This window comes from Pan troglodytes, chromosome 8 (assembly GCF_028858775.2).
Source record: "Pan troglodytes isolate AG18354 chromosome 8, NHGRI_mPanTro3-v2.0_pri, whole genome shotgun sequence".
In the NCBI taxonomy this organism is placed as follows: domain Eukaryota; kingdom Metazoa; phylum Chordata; class Mammalia; order Primates; family Hominidae; genus Pan; species Pan troglodytes.
The window spans coordinates 18,288,421-18,306,558 of NC_072406.2; the positions used below are offsets into that span (position 1 = coordinate 18,288,421).

At 37.5% G+C, this 18,138-nt stretch overlaps 1 protein-coding gene across 2 annotated transcripts in view; it reads left to right on the forward strand.

Moving 5' to 3' along the window:
- NET1 (neuroepithelial cell transforming 1) overlaps nt 1-18,138 on the forward strand; it is a 45,327-nt gene that overhangs the window by 25,105 nt on the left and 2,084 nt on the right. The window contains exons 1-9 of one of the 2 annotated variants that reach the window (XM_001144611.4): nt 8,137-8,601; nt 13,582-13,689; nt 14,096-14,263; nt 14,596-14,658; nt 14,988-15,084; nt 15,222-15,298; nt 16,001-16,258; nt 16,688-16,858; nt 17,846-18,032. In XM_001144611.4, coding sequence (XP_001144611.1) covers nt 8,509-8,601; nt 13,582-13,689; nt 14,096-14,263; nt 14,596-14,658; nt 14,988-15,084; nt 15,222-15,298; nt 16,001-16,258; nt 16,688-16,858; nt 17,846-18,032 — 1,222 coding nt within the window. In that variant the 5' untranslated portion in view covers nt 8,137-8,508. Of the gene's footprint in view, nt 1-8,136; nt 8,602-13,581; nt 13,690-14,095; nt 14,264-14,595; nt 14,659-14,987; nt 15,085-15,221; nt 15,299-16,000; nt 16,259-16,687; nt 16,859-17,845; nt 18,033-18,138 lie in introns of those variants that run through there. The other variant, XM_507633.7, reaches the window with a different exon arrangement.

An 18,138-nucleotide genomic window follows, 5' to 3' on the forward strand; every position in this document is an offset into this window, starting at 1 on the left:
GATAAATAAAATATAGAATCAAAAAACAATAGAGTAAAACCAAAATTTGGTTCTTTGGAAAGATTAACAAAATTAACAAACCTTTAGGTAGACTAAGAAAAAAAGAGAGAAGACTCAAATTAGTAAAACGAGAAATGAAAGTGGGGCTATTACTACTATATTGTACGGAAATAAAAAGGGTAATATTAATAAAAGTACTGTGAATAATTGTATGCCAACAAATGGATAATCTAGATGAAACGGACAAATTCCTAGAAACACACAATCTACCAAGACTGAATCATGGAGAGAAAATCTGACTAAACCTATAACTAGTAAAAAGATTGACTCTGTAGTCAAAAACCTCTCAACAAAGAAAAGCTCTGAATAAGATGGCTTTACTGGTAAATTCTACCAAACATTTAGAAAAGAATTAACATTAATCCTTCTCATACTCTTTCAGAAAATCAAAGAAAATGGAATACTTTCTAAGCCATTCTAAGAGATCAGTATTATCCTGATAACTAAAGCCAACACTACAAGAAAAGAAAACTATAGACCAACACCATTTCTCAGCTGCTGGCAGGTTAGGCATTCACCAGTGGCAGTGACTAAACCAGCCTTGGTAAAAGAGCGCCCCTGCTGCTGGAGCACACTGAACCTTCATGCCTGCCATCATGGCTCCTGTGCTCATGGGTCTATTGCACCAGCACTGGAATCCACAACGTAAATCACTAGCACCTTAGAGTCTTCAGTAAGCATTAACATGAGAGACAAGGGTCCTTCCACTTTGTGGCCATTCTCATAGGCCCATCCATATGCCTCTTCTCCAAAATTGATTTCTACCTTTTCAATCTTGGTTCCTTCCAAGCTCCTGACCAATCAGCCAACCCATTTGCCACTGCTCAGGAGCCTGTGTATATCTGTATGTCATGCCATTTCTCCCTTCACACAGAGTGAACAACCAAGTGCATTACTGACACTGGAGTGTTCTCCTTTGCCGCTCTCTTTAGGATTACCCCTGAATGGGATGCAGTGCAATAGTGGTCCATTTTCTGCTCATACCAACATATGAAGCTAATTCATGTGTGAATGAGGGCCAAATTTTTCTCTTAGTGGTTTTAGAGACCTACTCCACCCCTAGATGAAGAGTTGAAAGAGAAGTACCAGTGTAATGTACTAGGTTACATGGCAGTCTGGGCCATCTGTTCATGTTATATACTGATGCCCTTTGGTCTTCCTTAAGCCAATCACAAATGGACCATTTCCTTTGTATAACAGATTGCTGCTGTACCTCCCAACCTTCTGACTCAGTTGATGTGACCCTGTTTGTTTTGGGCACCTCTGATCGCACAGTTAAATGATGTCCCGTAGCCAGGGCCTCACTCTAACTAGGTCTGCCCCACACCTGGGGCTGCTTTTCAAACCGGAGTCATTTTCTGCTGTGGAAAGCAGAGCTTTGCTCTGGAGCCCTAAGGCTCTGCATTGCAGTTCTCTTCCTGGCCTTGCCAGAGCATCACACAGCATCTTTGTCTACCATAAATACCCAACCTTGATGTGATATACCAGGTCATATGGCCTGAACAGCAGGGCAGTTTGCACCACAGCCTGGAGGACCTGCTACAGAGACCTCTGTTGCTCTGGGACCTACTCAAAACTATCACAGCAACATTCCCAAATATAGCAGATACTCCCTCCAAAAGATGAAGAGTCCTGCTAGCACTGTGCCTAGAAGATGCAAGGTGCAACACCTGTCCTTTCCTGTAGAGGGGAGATCCCAGAAAGCCTCAGGCCGTTGGATCTATTAAAACTTTTCCAACATGGCAACCTCTGAATTTTTGTGGCATGCGTTTGATTTACTGGGATATTCAAAATACTTTCCACTTCCTATTCACCAGGTCTTTTTGGTATAATGTTATTAATACAGTGGGCCTGTATGATGTTCTGTGAAATATCCGGTCCTTGCTGACTTTGTGACAGAAAACAAAGTGAACAGCTTCAGGACATGAGCAATCACAGGCTGCTGTCCTTCCCACCTAAAAGCAAACTACTTTTGACCCTTCTTACTAATGAGGATTGAAAAGAACACATAGGCCAGATCAGTAACCACAACCATAACCATGTAACAAATGCTAGATGATTTGTTGGTCTGCTCCAGTAGACTCTACATCTTGCACAACAGTTGAGGTTGGAACTACCACTTAAGTTTACAGTGGTCCACTGTCATTTACCACAGTCCACCTCATTATTGTAAGAGGCACTCAGATAAACAGAATGAGGATCTAGTGGAGACTATCACTTGTGCAGTCCGTAACTCTGATGGCTGATCTCTGCATTTTCTCCTGGTGTGCAATACTGCTTCTGACTTACCATCTTGGCCCAGGTGTAAGGGTGAAATTTCAGGGACTCCCACTTAGCTATTCCCACCATGGTGTTGAGAACATTGTGAAAGTTCTGTCGGCTGCTTTTTGAAATCTTTTAAAGCAATTAACCAAAGCCAGTAAACACTACAATCATTACAATTACCACTGCCCCTCTCTTGTTCATTTGCCACCACTACTATGTAAGGCATTGCCTCACTACTCTGTGTCTCATCCCTATTCATACCTGTAGTCCTTATCACCATTTTACTAGTGAGTGAGTCTGTTTCAGAGTCCCATCCTGTTTCTGATCTCTAGGACCAATCTCAGTGTCCATATTTTAGCCTGGGTTCTCCCTCCAGAAATCAGAGCCTAAAACGAGGACTCATTGACAGGTGTCTTTCTTGAGGTATGTTCCCAGGGAACAAGCTGAAGTGAAAGAGAGGAGGCCCGTGCAGTGTCTAATTAAGCTGTCACTACCATGGGCAGTGGGGTAGATCTCTCTGGAACCCTCTGAAGAGCTGTGTAAAACACACCACAGACTTCTCCTCTCAACGGACTGAAGAGGGGAGCTTTTATCCTGCAGCTTCTGTGCTCCGTTAGTCAACAAGTGGCCTTTCGGGTGTCCATCCCACACACCCGTGGCTACACGTGCGCATGTGCCACACAGCAGCATCCAAGAAGCCCAGGGTGGAAGGCAAGAGATACACAGTGCAGCTGAGGCAAGGGACTGTGGGGTCACTCCTGTGGGGAGCCAGTTGCTATGGCAATGTCAAATTGGGCTGAGAAAACAGGAGGCTGGGCACAAGACACAATATCCTTTTGTCTTTAGTTTGGGGCCTTAAGCTGAAGTTCAGGGAAAAATGGGAGGAATCCCATTCAACAGCTTATTACAGAAGAATAAGTGGTCTTACGTTATACTGGAAGTTATTTGTTACCTGAGATAAAAAGTCACCACTAACAGTGCTGATACCCCATTTGATTGGCTATTTGTGTTGTCATCGCACAAAAGAACCATTGTTTTGACAATACCAAACTTATTAGCCTATGAGACTATTTTGTTTAAAGTGTGTCTAATAATACTTAATTGGTCTAAACTGATGTTTTTTCCCCAAACCAAATTCTTAGTACTAAACTTGGAGACTCAAATCACATGTAACTTCATTACTAATTTCTTTCATACTTATCCAGTTCAAATGTAACTCTTTTTGTTTTTAAGTTATTACTAGATATTTTGGAACTATGGTTTTTCAAAAGTTCCACTTTTCAATTAATACTTCCTTTTTAGTAAGATTTTAAATTTTATTTTTAACTAACCTATTTTTAGTGAGATACAGAGTATATGCTTGTAATCTTGAATTCTAGAGTTTTAAAATGGAATGTAGTTTTCTTATATTTAGAAAAAGTTCTTAAAATATTTCTTGTGAATTGTGGAATCTTTTTCATATACTTGTATCATTTTAAAATATATGTTTAATTTAGTAATATAAGACATGAAGGCTGTACAAAGACTGAAAATACAGATTTTACTGGTCATATTTTTCCACAAATTAAGAGATTGTTTATGTAGTCATCTATGTAATGTCCTTACAAATATAATTACAAAGATGAAAAACAGGTTGACAATTGCATTTCACACTATCTCGTGTAGAGGGCAGCAGAGAGCTTAGATTTTGTTTTCTCTTTGCCTGTAGTATGGCTTCCCTAGTCTAATTTCCAATTGCTTGTTATTGTTCCAGGTAAAAGTAGATAATAATGCCTAGACCAAAAAAAGTAATGATTATTCCTAAGCTCTAATTTATTTCTAAATTCCAAGCAGTTTTTCAGTTGAAAGGGGGAGAACAAGTAACCTAACACTCCTTTTCTATACATAAGAGAAACATTATCTTTCTCTTTACCTTTACATAACTCAGTTACGTTTATAAATTCTAGATGTTCTATAGAAAGAAAAGACGCTAACCAATCTGTGCCTCAGTTACGCCGTTTGTAGAAAGTTATACAAATAGTTGCTGTTGGCCAGGCAGGGTGGCTCATACCTGTAATTCCAGCACTTTGGGAGGCCGAGGCAGGCGGATCACTTGAGACCAGGAATTCGAGACCAGCCTGGCCAACATGGTGAAACCCCGTCTCTACTAACATTACAAAAATTAGCCAGGCGTGATGGCACACTCGGAAGGCTGAGGCATGAGAATCACTTGAACCCAGGAGGCAGAGGTTGCAGTGAGCTGAGATTGTGCCATGGCACTCCAGCCTGGACAACAGAGCAAGACCCTGTCTTTAAAAAAAAAAAAAAAAGAAAGAAAAAAAAACTCTTCTAAACTTACACAACTGGAACTATTTTATTATCTTTTTACCTACCCCATGTCTTGTTATAAAAAGGCTATAAGGCAGCTAATCTCCCAACCGTTTTTATGGTTTCCTCCTCTATAAAAGTATTGGCAATTTAGTGAATACTACTAGCCTGGGACTCAGGAGACTTTGGTTTTAAACTTAGGTCTACTGTTAACTTAGGTCAGCTAACATATACTGAGCACCTAGTGTGTCTCAGAACATGTGCTAAAGGTTTTACATGGGTTATCTTAATCTGGACAGTGTCACAACAGCTGAGCAGAACAGAGTCATCAGGTCTGTTAAGCCACTGATTAACAAGGTACCTTTGGACAAGTTTCTTAAACTTGGTCAGTCCTAGTTTCCTCCATCTCTAAAATTGAGATAATAAGTACTTCATAGAGTTGATTAAGATAACATGTATAAAGCTCTAGCACAAAGTAATTGAGATAATAAGTACTTCATAGAGTTGATTAAATAAGATAACATATAGAACTCTAGCACAAAGTAAGACCTTAAATTTTTCTTCTATTTTTCACCACCACCCATTAAGTTTCCTTATGAGAAAACTGAAGAGGATGGGTGAATGATCTCAGAGGGCCTGTTTAGTCCTCTGGTTTTATGCAGCATTGTGACAAGACTCAAGATTCTTGAGTCCAGTTGAACTTCCGCATGTTCATCATTCCTTTTTTAGATGCTGTCTACATTTAGACCCTAAACCTGCACATTCAAAATGAAACTAAGATTTTAGTGTTGGTGAGCTGGGGCTTTTGTGAACATGGCTGTCATCAGTATACCCTATTTGTTTTCTATTTCTGTTTTTACATATAAAGACTTCTACCTTTACCTCTTGGGTCCCCAGCTGAAGGAGAGAATGAAAGATACCCCTTCTCATTATCTTGGCTCATTTCTGTTGGAACTAAGTGGAAAAACAGTTTCAAGAAAGACATCGGGTAAGAATCCCAGGAGAACTCCTAGCTGCTTCTTTCCTAACTCCCACTGCACGTAATCCTTTATTGCCTTAGAAACTATGTGGCCGTAAAGTATTGGCCTTACTTACGCCATATTTTAACTGATGAAGCTAACTGAACCAGACTGCTGGGCTCTAGCCTAGGCTGTTCATATTAGCTCTGAGAATGTAGGTAGATCACTGTTCTTAAGAGTAAAATTAGGAGTCCACAATTGCTCAGGTGCTTCTACTTTCATGCTATATGGAAATATCTTCTACAGTCATCCACTCTTAAGGCCAACCACATCACACATACTGCCCAGGACAGACTGGACAATAGAGTAGATGATGAAACACAGCCAATCTCCATTACTTTAAAAAATAAACTCAAAGCAGAAAGATGAATTATTACCACATCTCGTGTATAAAACACACATAGCTACAGAAGGGCAGTGGTGGTCCTTCCTGCAAGAAGTAGCAACTCTCCTGCAAACCTTAGGCAATTACTTTTTATAGATTATTTGTCTTTATAAATAGTCTGCACCCACTATTCTTCTGTATTCACTCTTCAACCCCTGTAATTTGCCTCTGTCTTTACTCCACTGAAATAGCACACTTGAGATCCTCATTAAACTTGTAATCACTAAATCCGTGGCTTTTTTCGTACCCTCCTTAACCTCTTTGCTGTAATTAACATTTTTTTCTTCCCTTGGCTTTTGCTTTGTTTCTTTCCTTCTAACTATTCCTTTTGCAGAATTCTCCTTCCCTTGGCTTTCCTCCAAAGTTAGATCCTTGGACCATGTTCTTTTTGTCCAAATGTTCTCTCCCAGGCATCTCATTCACTCCCATAGCTTCGATTTTTATCTCTGTATCTGACTCTCCAGTCTAAATCTAGCCTCCAGCCTCTTTTTCAGGTTTTTGTCCAACATTTCCAACTACCAGCAGAATATTTTCATTTGCATGTTCTTCCACCACCTCACACTCAGTATAACTAAAATGTAACTTAGAATTTTCTTTCAAAGCTTGTTCCTTCTTATTTCTTGATTTGCACTAACAGTTACCCCTCCTATTTAAAGAATTGTAGGCGTCTGTGACTTCTTGCTTATATCCTTTTCCTTCTTCCCTACTGGTCCTGCTTTAGGCAAAGTTCTTGTTGCCCGACTGTGATTTTTGCATGATGTTTTCAGTCATCTTTCAACCATCTTAAACACCAGTCACATATATCTTATTACAACATAGCTCTCATTATCTCTCTCACCTATTGAGTACATCCATCTGTTCCATCTTTACGCACAGCCCGTGACCTCAGTGTGGGCTCACTCCCTTGTCCTCCTTGAAATTTTCTCTTGTTCAAATCTATGAAAAATATTACATTCAAGGCCGCACAGACATAACATCTTAAACCTCTTCCTGGCATTGTTCCCAGCCGTGTCTTAGCTTAGAAAACTATCTGAAGTGGTTTCTCTTCCAGAACTCCTGTAGCACTTATTAGCTACACACCTTAGTTTTGAATTTGCAAAAGCTATCTTCTGTTATCTCTTCATGTGGCCTACCTTTACACAATGGTCTCTTTAGCAGATATGAAGCCTATTTTTTTTTATTACCCAAGTATCTAGAATAGTGACTTTTATATAATAGATTTCTCTGATTCTATAAATCCTCAGAATAGAAATATTTTTCCAACATACTACCATCATATTATAGTAGTTTATAGTGTAAAATTTTACCATTCCAAATAGAATAACGAATTTTGTGTTCAAAAGGAAATCTGCTTCACAGCAGGCCTGCCAAGCCAACAAAAGTAGTGTTGTTCCATAGAGGAAAAAACTTAGGCTAGAAATTTGGAGACTGTCACTGGTCACTGTCATTATTGTCACTTCACCTCTGTTAGCCTCATTTCTTCACCTGTAAAATGCAAGACTTTTTAAGCAGTCTTTTGACCCTGTTCGAGCTATATCAAGATCAGTTAATTCAGTTTAGAGAAGGACCCTGTTATATTATACACTTATATATAATATATACACAATTACATACTATGTATACAATATAGAGAACAGAAATCACCTTTGTTATAAAATATCTAGTACACAGATAATCAAGTTTTTAAAAAGATCCAGAAAAAATTATCTACCTCTAAGAAATACTGAATTTTGAAATCTGAAGTAGCCCAGTTTACCCGTAACCTCATGGGAGATTTTCTTCTGGAAGAGAGGTAACAGAAGTGCACCTGCTGTATTTACCCTGCTAGTCTTAAGAAAAAGTGGGAATTATTTAAAGACTTAGATAATCTATTTTATAATTGTGAATATGCTTGCACTTCTGTAAAATAAAAGCAGGTTTCCTGGAAAATTAGGCTTTTCTTCATTATATACGTTGATTCAGCCCTATCGAATAAGAATTTCTATTTCCTTATTTGAGTTGTCAAGTTGTCCATACTGAACTTATTCCCATGCAATAGGGTTTTATGGGAAAAGTCTGCCTGTCTGTGACTAAGCACCAGAGTAGATAACGTAACAATTTGTTTTACTTCGGGAATGCATTTTAAATCAGGAAGAGAAGTTTCTGCCCTACTTGAACCCAGCTTCACTCTCCTCCTGGGCGAAAGCTGAGAGGCCTAGGTGTGCCCAGCTCTCAGTTAACTGAAGTCATGTGGTGGTGGACCCCGCCCCCAGGGCCCGGTTGGCTGTGGCCCCGCCTCTGAGCCCTGGGGTCGGTGCTTGCTGCCTGTGGCTCTCAGAAGCCTCCGCTCCACCGCGGCGAGAGGCATGGGCACGTGGCTGCCGAGGGTGGCCGAGCTCTGGGAAGAAAAGCCCGTGTGCCTCTGCGTAGCGTCGCTACAGCGCTGACTCGGTGTGGATTGATTGGAAAGGTTTGAGGGAGTACTTGGGAAGCATGGTGGCACATGATGAGACTGGAGGTCTCCTACCTATTAAAAGGACCATACGAGTCCTAGATGTCAATAACCAGTCCTTCAGAGAACAAGAGGTAAGACTTTAAGAGAAACGTTAGGCAAAAGGAATGTTTTCTAACTCCACGGAGCTTTTAAGATTTTTAACAAGGTATTAACAGTATAATTTTAAACTTTTGATCTTATTATTACAATGTATGTTCCTGATTTATGTGCAAGCTTGAAATGTGTTTAGGGACTGTGGTCTAAGTTTAAATAGTTTATACATAGCATAGCTTGAGTGTACACAGCTTTTATACAAAAGGAAAAGATTTTAAATGTATATGTTACTCGGGTTACGTTTGTCACATTTCTGATGCTTAATATAATTGTTTTTTTAACTTGAATTTATATCATCCAGTCTTAGAAACTACCTTAATGGAGCAAGAGGAAAAGAATCCCGTTCTTGTAAATCAATGCTAGTGAACAAATTGCAACTAAAGTTTAGTCTGACCTGGTGTGCATTTTTCTTCCATCTGATGAGTTCATTGTATGCCACTTTTTTCTTCAGAAGGAAAGAGGCATGTTAGAATATTTACACCAGTGACTCATTATTTTTACCCTCCTTGCTTTGTCTGAAGTCTTTTTTTAGTCTTTATGAACATTTATCAATATAAATCAAATTATGCCATTTTACGTAATCTTGATTTAACATTGTGTGATATTCTGTTTATACTATATACTTTAATATATACTACATTGTCACTTATATGCTAGGAATAGTGTTCCTGCATTCAGTTAACTGTGTATCTCTTGATTGTGGTAGTGGTTTCCGTCTCTGTACACACGTCAGAACTTATCTAATTGTGCATTTTAAATATGTAAAGCTTACTGAATACCCCAGCAAAGTTGCTTGTCATGTGTACACATACACACACCTTTTGGTAGTTAAAATAGCTGCCGTCTTCAGGAAGTACACTTTTATTTGGTGTGGTTTGGCTTTGGTTTTTGTTCTTGGTTTTTGGTCTTTGCCTATGTGTCGGTTTTCTCAAAATGTATAAGCATTTCCTTTGAGTAGAGCAGTCATCCACAGTCACTAGTGTGAATCCTCCAGCTTATCATCTGTTGGGCCCATAGAAACTGGCCTTTGTTTAGTATCAGCATGGGCTGTGTTTCTGCCTTACCTTTATTTCTAAGTTACAAGCACTAGGAATGTTGTCAGGGTTTTAGATCTAGTGACACAGCTCTAAATAATTTGAGTATTTCTAGAAAAGGAATTCATCCCATGTGATCATAACTCGTTTTTATCTTTTTAAAAATAACTTTTATTTTCTTTTGATTTTAAAGTTTTTGCTAAGTAGGAGAGAAGATTATTTAACCATTATAACCCAAAGGAATAGACCCAGGTGCATACTATTTTTTTTATTCAGTGTCTTGATATGATTGGTTATAGAAGAGACCCTCCTAAAATATGTTCTCTAACTGGCATCATTAGAAGAAAAAGCCTTTCTACAGAATGCTGACTTCTCAACAGGATTTTTCCATGTCGTTGCAGTTAGCTGTAAGGCATAACCTGAAAAATACTTTAACTTATTCTCAACAATTTTCTGTTTATAGATGTCGAGAAATTTTTAAGGCATAAAATCTAACTACAAGTGGATTACTAACATTAATTAATACCCTGATCTGTGGGCAGATTGCCTATAATAATGCATGTGACTGCCTAGCTAACCTAGTCTGATTAAAAATTAACCTAAATTAACAACATAAACTTATGTTAGAGAGTGTTGGACTTTTTTTCCCTCCAAGTGAACTTTAGCCCTGGTGAAAGGTTCCCTGCAGCAGAAAATTCATTGAGCATGTAAAGCTTGTTGGTATTTTTTGTTTATTCCCATGGATTTTTGGATTTTTTTTTTTTTTTTTTTTTTTTTTTTTTTGAGGAGAGTATGGTTCCAGTATTCGTATCTGTTCTTTAAGCTTCTTGAATTTGCCATAACGTGTTTCCAGGACTCCAAAGTAAAAAATAAACAATCCTAGCAGTGGAACTATGGGTGCCTTCCATTTGGTGGTGGTGAGATAGAAAGTGCCTATTCCACTCACACTTCATCACCTCCAAATGCTGTGTCTGGCCTATCTAAATATTGTATTAGGAATCTGTTTTGTGACTGCAAATATTTAGGTTCTTAATAGTCAAATCAAGATTATTAAGATAGTTCATGTGGACCTCTAAAGAAAACTACTTTTGGTTTCGGCTCACATGGGCCAATTTCTAACGTGTATTCCGAAAGACACAAATTTTTGTCCCAATCTTTTAGGTGGCCTGTGAATGCCTAAACCATGTCACTTTTCCACAGAAGTTTCATGTATGAGTCTGTTTTCAAATAGTATATGTATCCTGAAATTAGTAGCAGCATTATACCTTTACATTTCATAATCACACTTTTCGTTATTTTAGTCATTAAAATTGTTCATACTTTTAAAATATATATACTAAAAGTTTGTTTTGTATTTGCCAAACATTCTTCATGTATGTCCTTTGAGTGAGGCAGGAAAGTTATCCACCATTCAGTCCCCAAAAGCATGTGAAAAACTGCAAAGTGCCCTCCTCCTTTCTCTCCCTCTCCCAACCTGTATTTCCTGAGTAAGCATCATACTTCCCAAGACATCCTAGATTTGATAAACTCTGAAAAGCAGCATTTCCTTTGTGGAGAAGTGAGATTATAGTTGGATTTTTAAAGGACTGTGGAACATATTTAACCACCAAATACCACTTGGCATAATATGCTGCCACCCTAAAGAGACCACATCAACAAAACCCGTGTTCGTTTCAGAAGTATGCTTTAGATATATTTACATTCACTTATCTAAATCTAAATTCTGTAGTTTTAAAATATCACATAATTTTGAGTTACCAGGAAGTTAGTAGTTGTACAGTAACTGGTCCTATAAAGATAATAAATTTTTATCATTAATTTGATTTTATGTGATAAAATAGATATCAAAAATTTATTTCCTGCTAACGAAATTTTCCTTTCATATTCACTGAGAAAAGCACCTTTCCAAAGACCTTTTAAGTTGAAATTAAATATTATATTTTCTGGGAAGTCAAATTTGTTATGCATGAAACAAGGAAGAGGAGTTAACCTCTGTTCCCAAAAAGCGGAACAGAGCTTTCTGACAACTGCTTTGTTCCAGTGAAATGTCGGCATTTCTTACTCTGTGAGGTAATTCTATCTTTAGTCCAACAGGAGACTCTTTGTGCTGTCTTTACTAAATGGAAAGGAATGCCTGTGCTGGCCCCTGCACACGCGTGTGTCAGTCAGTCAGCACAGATGTACGTGGGGGAGGCATCCACACATGTCCTCAGAAGCACAGCGTGTGCCATCTTATTACATATCGCGAAGGTTTCTTTTGCAGTTCGTTTATATTCAAAGTTTTACTTTGGAGTTGATTATTTGGTATGAGAGGTTGATCTACAACTCTGCCTCTTACAGCCTTCAGATTTCCAAATTCTCTTTCATTATCTACCAAGTTTCCTTAATAGTTCACATTCCTTTCTGATATATATGTATACATTTAGGAGCTTTAATGAGTCTAATTGTTTCTTTGGATATTCAAATTATTTACATTTCTTTCCAAATAATGTTAACTTTTCCTGTCAGTTTATTCTTAAATAATTAATTTAAAAAAAATTTTTTTTACCCAAACCAAAAATGGTCAATATACTCTTCATTTGTTTAAAGGCATTATTTTTACACATTTTCTACACCCCTTCCTTTTTATATTACTTTAGTCATGTCAAAGAATTTTTAGAAAAAGTTGCTTCTTCTGTTATTTTTAAATGATGTCTTATTTTTTGGTGATAATTTTAATATAATTTTAAATTATATATCCTCCTGGATTCTCATCAAAATTATTTTGTCAAGTATGCCACAATTGTCAGAAGCACAAAATACAAATAGTTATGCTCCATAGACATAAAGAATAGACCTGCTAGTTTTATGATCTGGCATTCTTCATTTCAGTAACTGTGTGAGTCACCTACTGGTATGCCTCCATTCTTCTAGCGATAAAATTAGAATAATGCAATTTTTGTAAAGTTTCAAAATCCTTGAATAAGTGATGTGTTTGCTATATTATTATTTAAAAGCAATAACATGTAGAATCATAACTATTTCTTCTCGATTTGTATATACCTTTCCTTTAAGTTAATAAATTACTGTTTGAGAGAGGATCTAATTTATTTATGAATGCCAGTGTTTATGTAGTAAATGGAAATATTCCTAAAATCTGTTAGTAATAGCTCAAACTGAGTATGTGCCAGGCACTGTTTCAAGCCCTATTATTCATTTAATCTTCACAACAACTTCATAAGAGAAGTGCTACTTTTAGCCCCATTTTATAGATGAGAAAACTGATGCCAAGGGGGTGCCCTAGCAAGTGGTAGAGCCGGGATTTGTGCCCAGTCAGATTTCAGAGCCTGGGTGCTCTTTTAACTCCTCCCTGCCTTGGCTTCAATATTTTTCAGCCCATTCCAGTGTCAGACATGTTGATTGAAAGGTTGTATTTTCTAACGGAAGTAGTTAAGAATGAAATGATACAATGTCTGAGATTTGCTTTAAAACATTTAAGTAGGGACAAAAATGAAACAAATTGTTATACCAGACACTGTGGAGGCCGCTCGATAGACACATGGGATCCATTATGCCATTCTCCACTTTCATGTATGTTCAAAAATTTTCATAACAATAAGGCTTTTTTTTAAAAAAAAAAGTTATTCCCTGCATTAAACTAAAAAGTTCATTAGATTTTAGGATGTAATTTCCTTGTTTGAATTTTAATTTTTTCCCCTATTGGAAATATTTGACTGGCCTTTCTTATACACTTATTTTTTGAAAAGTTACTGCTACTCAATAGAGTTCTTATTGTTTTGACAATGAAGAACAACTCTTATTTTCATGTTTCTGTATTTTATAATGTACAAAAATTGTTTTGTGAGAGGGCTTTACTTTGTCCAAGTTTGTATGAAATCATTGCACCTAGACATATATTTAGTGTCATCTGGTTTGTTTTTATAGGAGCCAAGCAATAAAAGAGTTCGACCTCTGGCTCGTGTCACGTCCTTGGCAAATTTAATCTCTCCTGTAAGAAATGGAGCTGTCAGACGTTTTGGTCAAACAATACAGGTAAAAAGAGAGGAGGAAGAGTAATGTAGTCAGCGGACTTTATAGAAGCCTGAAATTTGTAGTTGTCTTTGAGCTGTACAAACAAGTTTGCATTATTATACTTAAACATAGTTTTCTTTTTGGAATATGCTAGTAAGGAATATTGTTCCAGAACAATGTGTAGCCTCATTATATTAATTTGCATCTTATATCAATGCATAGTCTTGGCTAGTTTTTATTCCCAAAAATGTAATTTTAGCTGATAAATATTTAAGATTGGTAGGTGGAAACTTGGATAAATTATTGTTTTCTGCATTGAGAAATTCTCAGAACTTTGTCTTTCTTCACTTTAAAAAAAAAGAAAATGGGAATAATTCTGTTTCTTCCAAATCTTATTTTCTCTTTTGTTCACCTTTTCTTTTTTAAGTCATTTACCCTTCGTGGTGACCACAGATCCCCAGCCTCTGCCCAGAAGTTTTCTAGCAGGTCAACAGTCCCAACACCCGCCAAGAGAAGGAGCAGTGCACTGTGGTCAGAGATGCTGGACATCACCATGAAGGAGTCTCTCACCACCAGGGAGATCAGACGGCAGGAGGTATGCTGGCACTCAGTGTACATGTTTTCCCAAAAGAACAGCAAATTGATGCCGATGGCAAAATTAACTCGGATTTTTGTGTTTGAGCAACAATTCCTAATACATGGTGAACAAAACCTAATGATGGGCGGTAGTCAAATTAAACAACTCTAATAGGGTAAAATTACCAAACATACGGCAACCTTTTATTTGAGATTCCATTCTGAATTACAATTTTCAGACTGAGTTACTTTTTTAAATGCCGTTCAAAACATCAAATAATGTAATTATCAGTTGTATATAATTTTCCTTTCTCGAAGGAATGACCTCTGATGTTTGCTGGATGTTTTTAGGCAATATATGAAATGTCCCGAGGTGAACAGGATTTAATTGAGGATCTCAAACTTGCAAGAAAGGTCAGTAAATAACTTTTTATCAGATGCCCTAGTTTTTAAAAATTACATTTCACAAAATCTAAAGGATAGTTTTCTTAACCTTTAGAAGTAGAAGAATAGAAAATATCTACTGGTGAATACATTTTTTTTAGATGAGGTCTAGACACATCCTCAAATATAAGTATTAGTAAGAGAGTTTATTTGGGGATTAATACATACTAATTTATTTTATGTGTAGCAAACAGAATCCACGCTAGCTTTTATGTAATTAATTCTCTTTGTTTCCAAGTATAGATCCCTCATGTTTTCCTCACATGATCTCTCTGTGACACATTTCTCCCCTCTGACAGGCCTACCATGACCCCATGTTAAAGTTGTCCATCATGTCAGAAGAGGAACTCACACATATATTTGGTGATCTGGACTCTTACATACCTCTGCATGAAGGTTAGATGTGCCACTTAATTGTCATTAAATTTAAAGAGCAGCGGTGCATGTAATTTTCAGTCTAAACTTCTAATGTAGTGCTGACCTATTTTTTAAATAAACCTGTTAATGGTGTTTATGCTTTTTTATCACTTCAGATTTGTTGACAAGAATAGGAGAAGCAACCAAGCCTGATGGAACAGTGGAGCAGATTGGTCACATTCTCGTGAGCTGGGTATGTAGTAAGTTGTTGACCCCAGATACAGTTTCTTACAGATGTGCCATGTTGCAGTTTCTGATGAATGTGAGACAGATTTGATCCCACAACTCTGTTCTACAAACACATAAGGCGTTAAAACTGAACAAATTTACAGTGACATAAGAAGTTACAGTCTGTTTAAAAAAAAAAAAACACCTTCATTAATGCTATAGGTTCATTTGTGTTACAAATACGTTCCTGCTTGGATAGAATTCCCACATCATGTGTGATTATCTGTTGCATTCTGTCACATATGTTTAAGCGCATGCCAGATGCTGGGCACTGTTTGAGGAGGAGTCGCTGGGAGTCAGTGATGAAAGGCAGTCTCTGCCTTTATAGCCTAGTGAAGGAATAGTCAAGCACATAAACAGTCTCAGGGCTGGTGGCAAATGGAGGACACTCTAGTGTCGTGGGAGCACAGACTGCCAGTGTCTGAGGTTGGAGGGGAGTAGAAGTCATGAATCTTCACTTGGATTTAGCCAAATTATGAAAATTTGAAGAGCATTTTGATGATTGCTAAAATGCTATTCAGCTTCCATTATTATCTGCCAGAAAATGTCCACAGCTTGTTAAAACTCTCAAGAATAGCTGTACATTTTGTGTTTCATGTTTGCAGGCTTGTTAATGCACTCAGTCATAACAGGAACACATCATACCTTTTCTTTTATTACTCTTCAGTTACCGCGCTTGAATGCCTACAGAGGTTACTGTAGTAACCAGCTGGCAGCCAAAGCTCTTCTTGATCAAAAGAAACAGGATCCAAGAGTCCAAGACTTCCTCCAGCGATGTCTCGAGTCTCCCTTCAGTCGAAAACTAGATCTTTGGAGTTTCCTAGATATCCCTCGAAGTCGCCTAGTCAAATACCCTTTACTGTTAAAAGAAATTCTTAAACACACTCCAAAAGAGCACCCTGATGTTCAGCTTCTGGAGGATGCTGTAAGTAGTCCCTTAAGTGATTGTTTTGTTTTTTAAGTTTATACATTAGGCTGCTTTAGAACGTTATCTTCTGAAGATGCTGATTCACATCAGCATAGTGAATTGTTTTGTTGTTTTAAGTACCCAGTGCGTTAGTACGCTGTGCACTAAGCAATAAGGAGCTGTGTTTGCTGGACTTCGCACATTTTGTATCTTAAGGGACAGCATTCTCATCTGATCTCACCTTGTCACCTTTGAACAAATCACTCAATTTGGCTAGGACTGTTTCTTGATCTATAAAATGAACAGACTGGCAGAATTAACTGATTTCTAGAGTCCCTTCAAGCTTTAAAGTTCTTCCATTCCATATGACATTTTTGCTCCGCAGGAAGCAGAATGAGTTAATAAACTGAAGCTGCTCTGTCAATTTTATCATTTTATCATTTTCAGATATTGATAATACAGGGAGTCCTCTCTGATATCAACTTGAAGAAAGGTGAATCCGAGTGCCAATATTACATCGACAAGCTGGAGTACCTGGATGAAAAGCAGAGGGACCCCAGAATCGAAGCGAGCAAAGTGCTGCTGTGCCATGGGGAGCTGCGGAGCAAGAGTGGACATGTAGGTGACTTTTGCTGCCGTGGCAGAGCAGCCTTCCCTCCTGCCTCTTTAACTTTTACACGTTTGTTATGAAGCAGGCTTGTAAAGGGAAAGTCATGACATAGTAAAAGAAGGTTGCCAATTTTAATTTTATATTACCAGCTTGATAAAGCTAACATTTGGTTTCTGTGACTACAGAATAAAGGAGATACCTTAAATGTCTCAGTGGAGAATCAGTAATACTTTATTTTTTAGTTTCGAAGCATAAATCAACTTGTTTGGCCAGGGGTTCCTGTCTAAATACAGTATTAGTTCCATAATGCTTAATAAAAAAGCATCCTTCAAAAAAACTTCTAAGAGTTTATCTTATGCTTATGAAAGTGGTTTTTCGCACTACATAACAAATTTCTGAAGCAGATTGAATGAATGCAAATGTATTTTTTAAATGCTAATTATAAAAGTACCTGCTAGAACTAAGTGCAGTCACGGAATGGTATTTTTGTTTCATCATGCATTTTCAAAAGCCCAATTTATAAGTTGGAGTTTTGTTTAAAAAAATTTGAAATCTGACATCTCTGATTTTTCCCTCACGAGGGGAAAATTTATAAAGGTATAAATTTGTGTGGGACAAAATAGAACCATTAACATTTTACCAGCTTGCATTTTTAATCCCTTCTTTGTGTTAGAAAACTGTGGTATACAACACTAGTGTTTCAAGTCATGTTACTACTAATAGGTCTTTGTGATGCAGAGCATTCACTTAGCTGCTGCTTAATCTGATATTACATACCAATAAGAAACGTTTTATTTATTCTGAGATTGGAAAAACTTTCCAAATAGAACATGCTTAGCCTTGAAATTGCCATCTTTATGGATTACTATATTTGTCACTTAGATCTTCGAAAAATAAATCTGATGAAATTAATAATGTCGAGTTATTTTAGCAATATATTTCAGTCACTTAAAAACACAAGTTTCATATTTAGAGTTTGTTTCCCATTTCTCCAGAAACTTTACATTTTCCTGTTTCAAGACATCTTGGTTCTGACTCGGCCCGTCACACGGAACGAACGGCACTCTTACCAGGTTTACCGGCAGCCAATCCCAGTCCAGGAGCTGGTCCTAGAAGACCTGCAGGATGGAGATGTGAGAATGGGAGGCTCCTTTCGAGGAGCTTTCAGCAACTCAGAGAAAGGTAAAATGCAGGCCTTAAATAATTTAAAGAAATAGAAGCTCAGAACTGAAGTGAATTTAGTTTTGCCTTTAAGAATTCTAGAGATGAAATGGCTCCATTGTCCTAT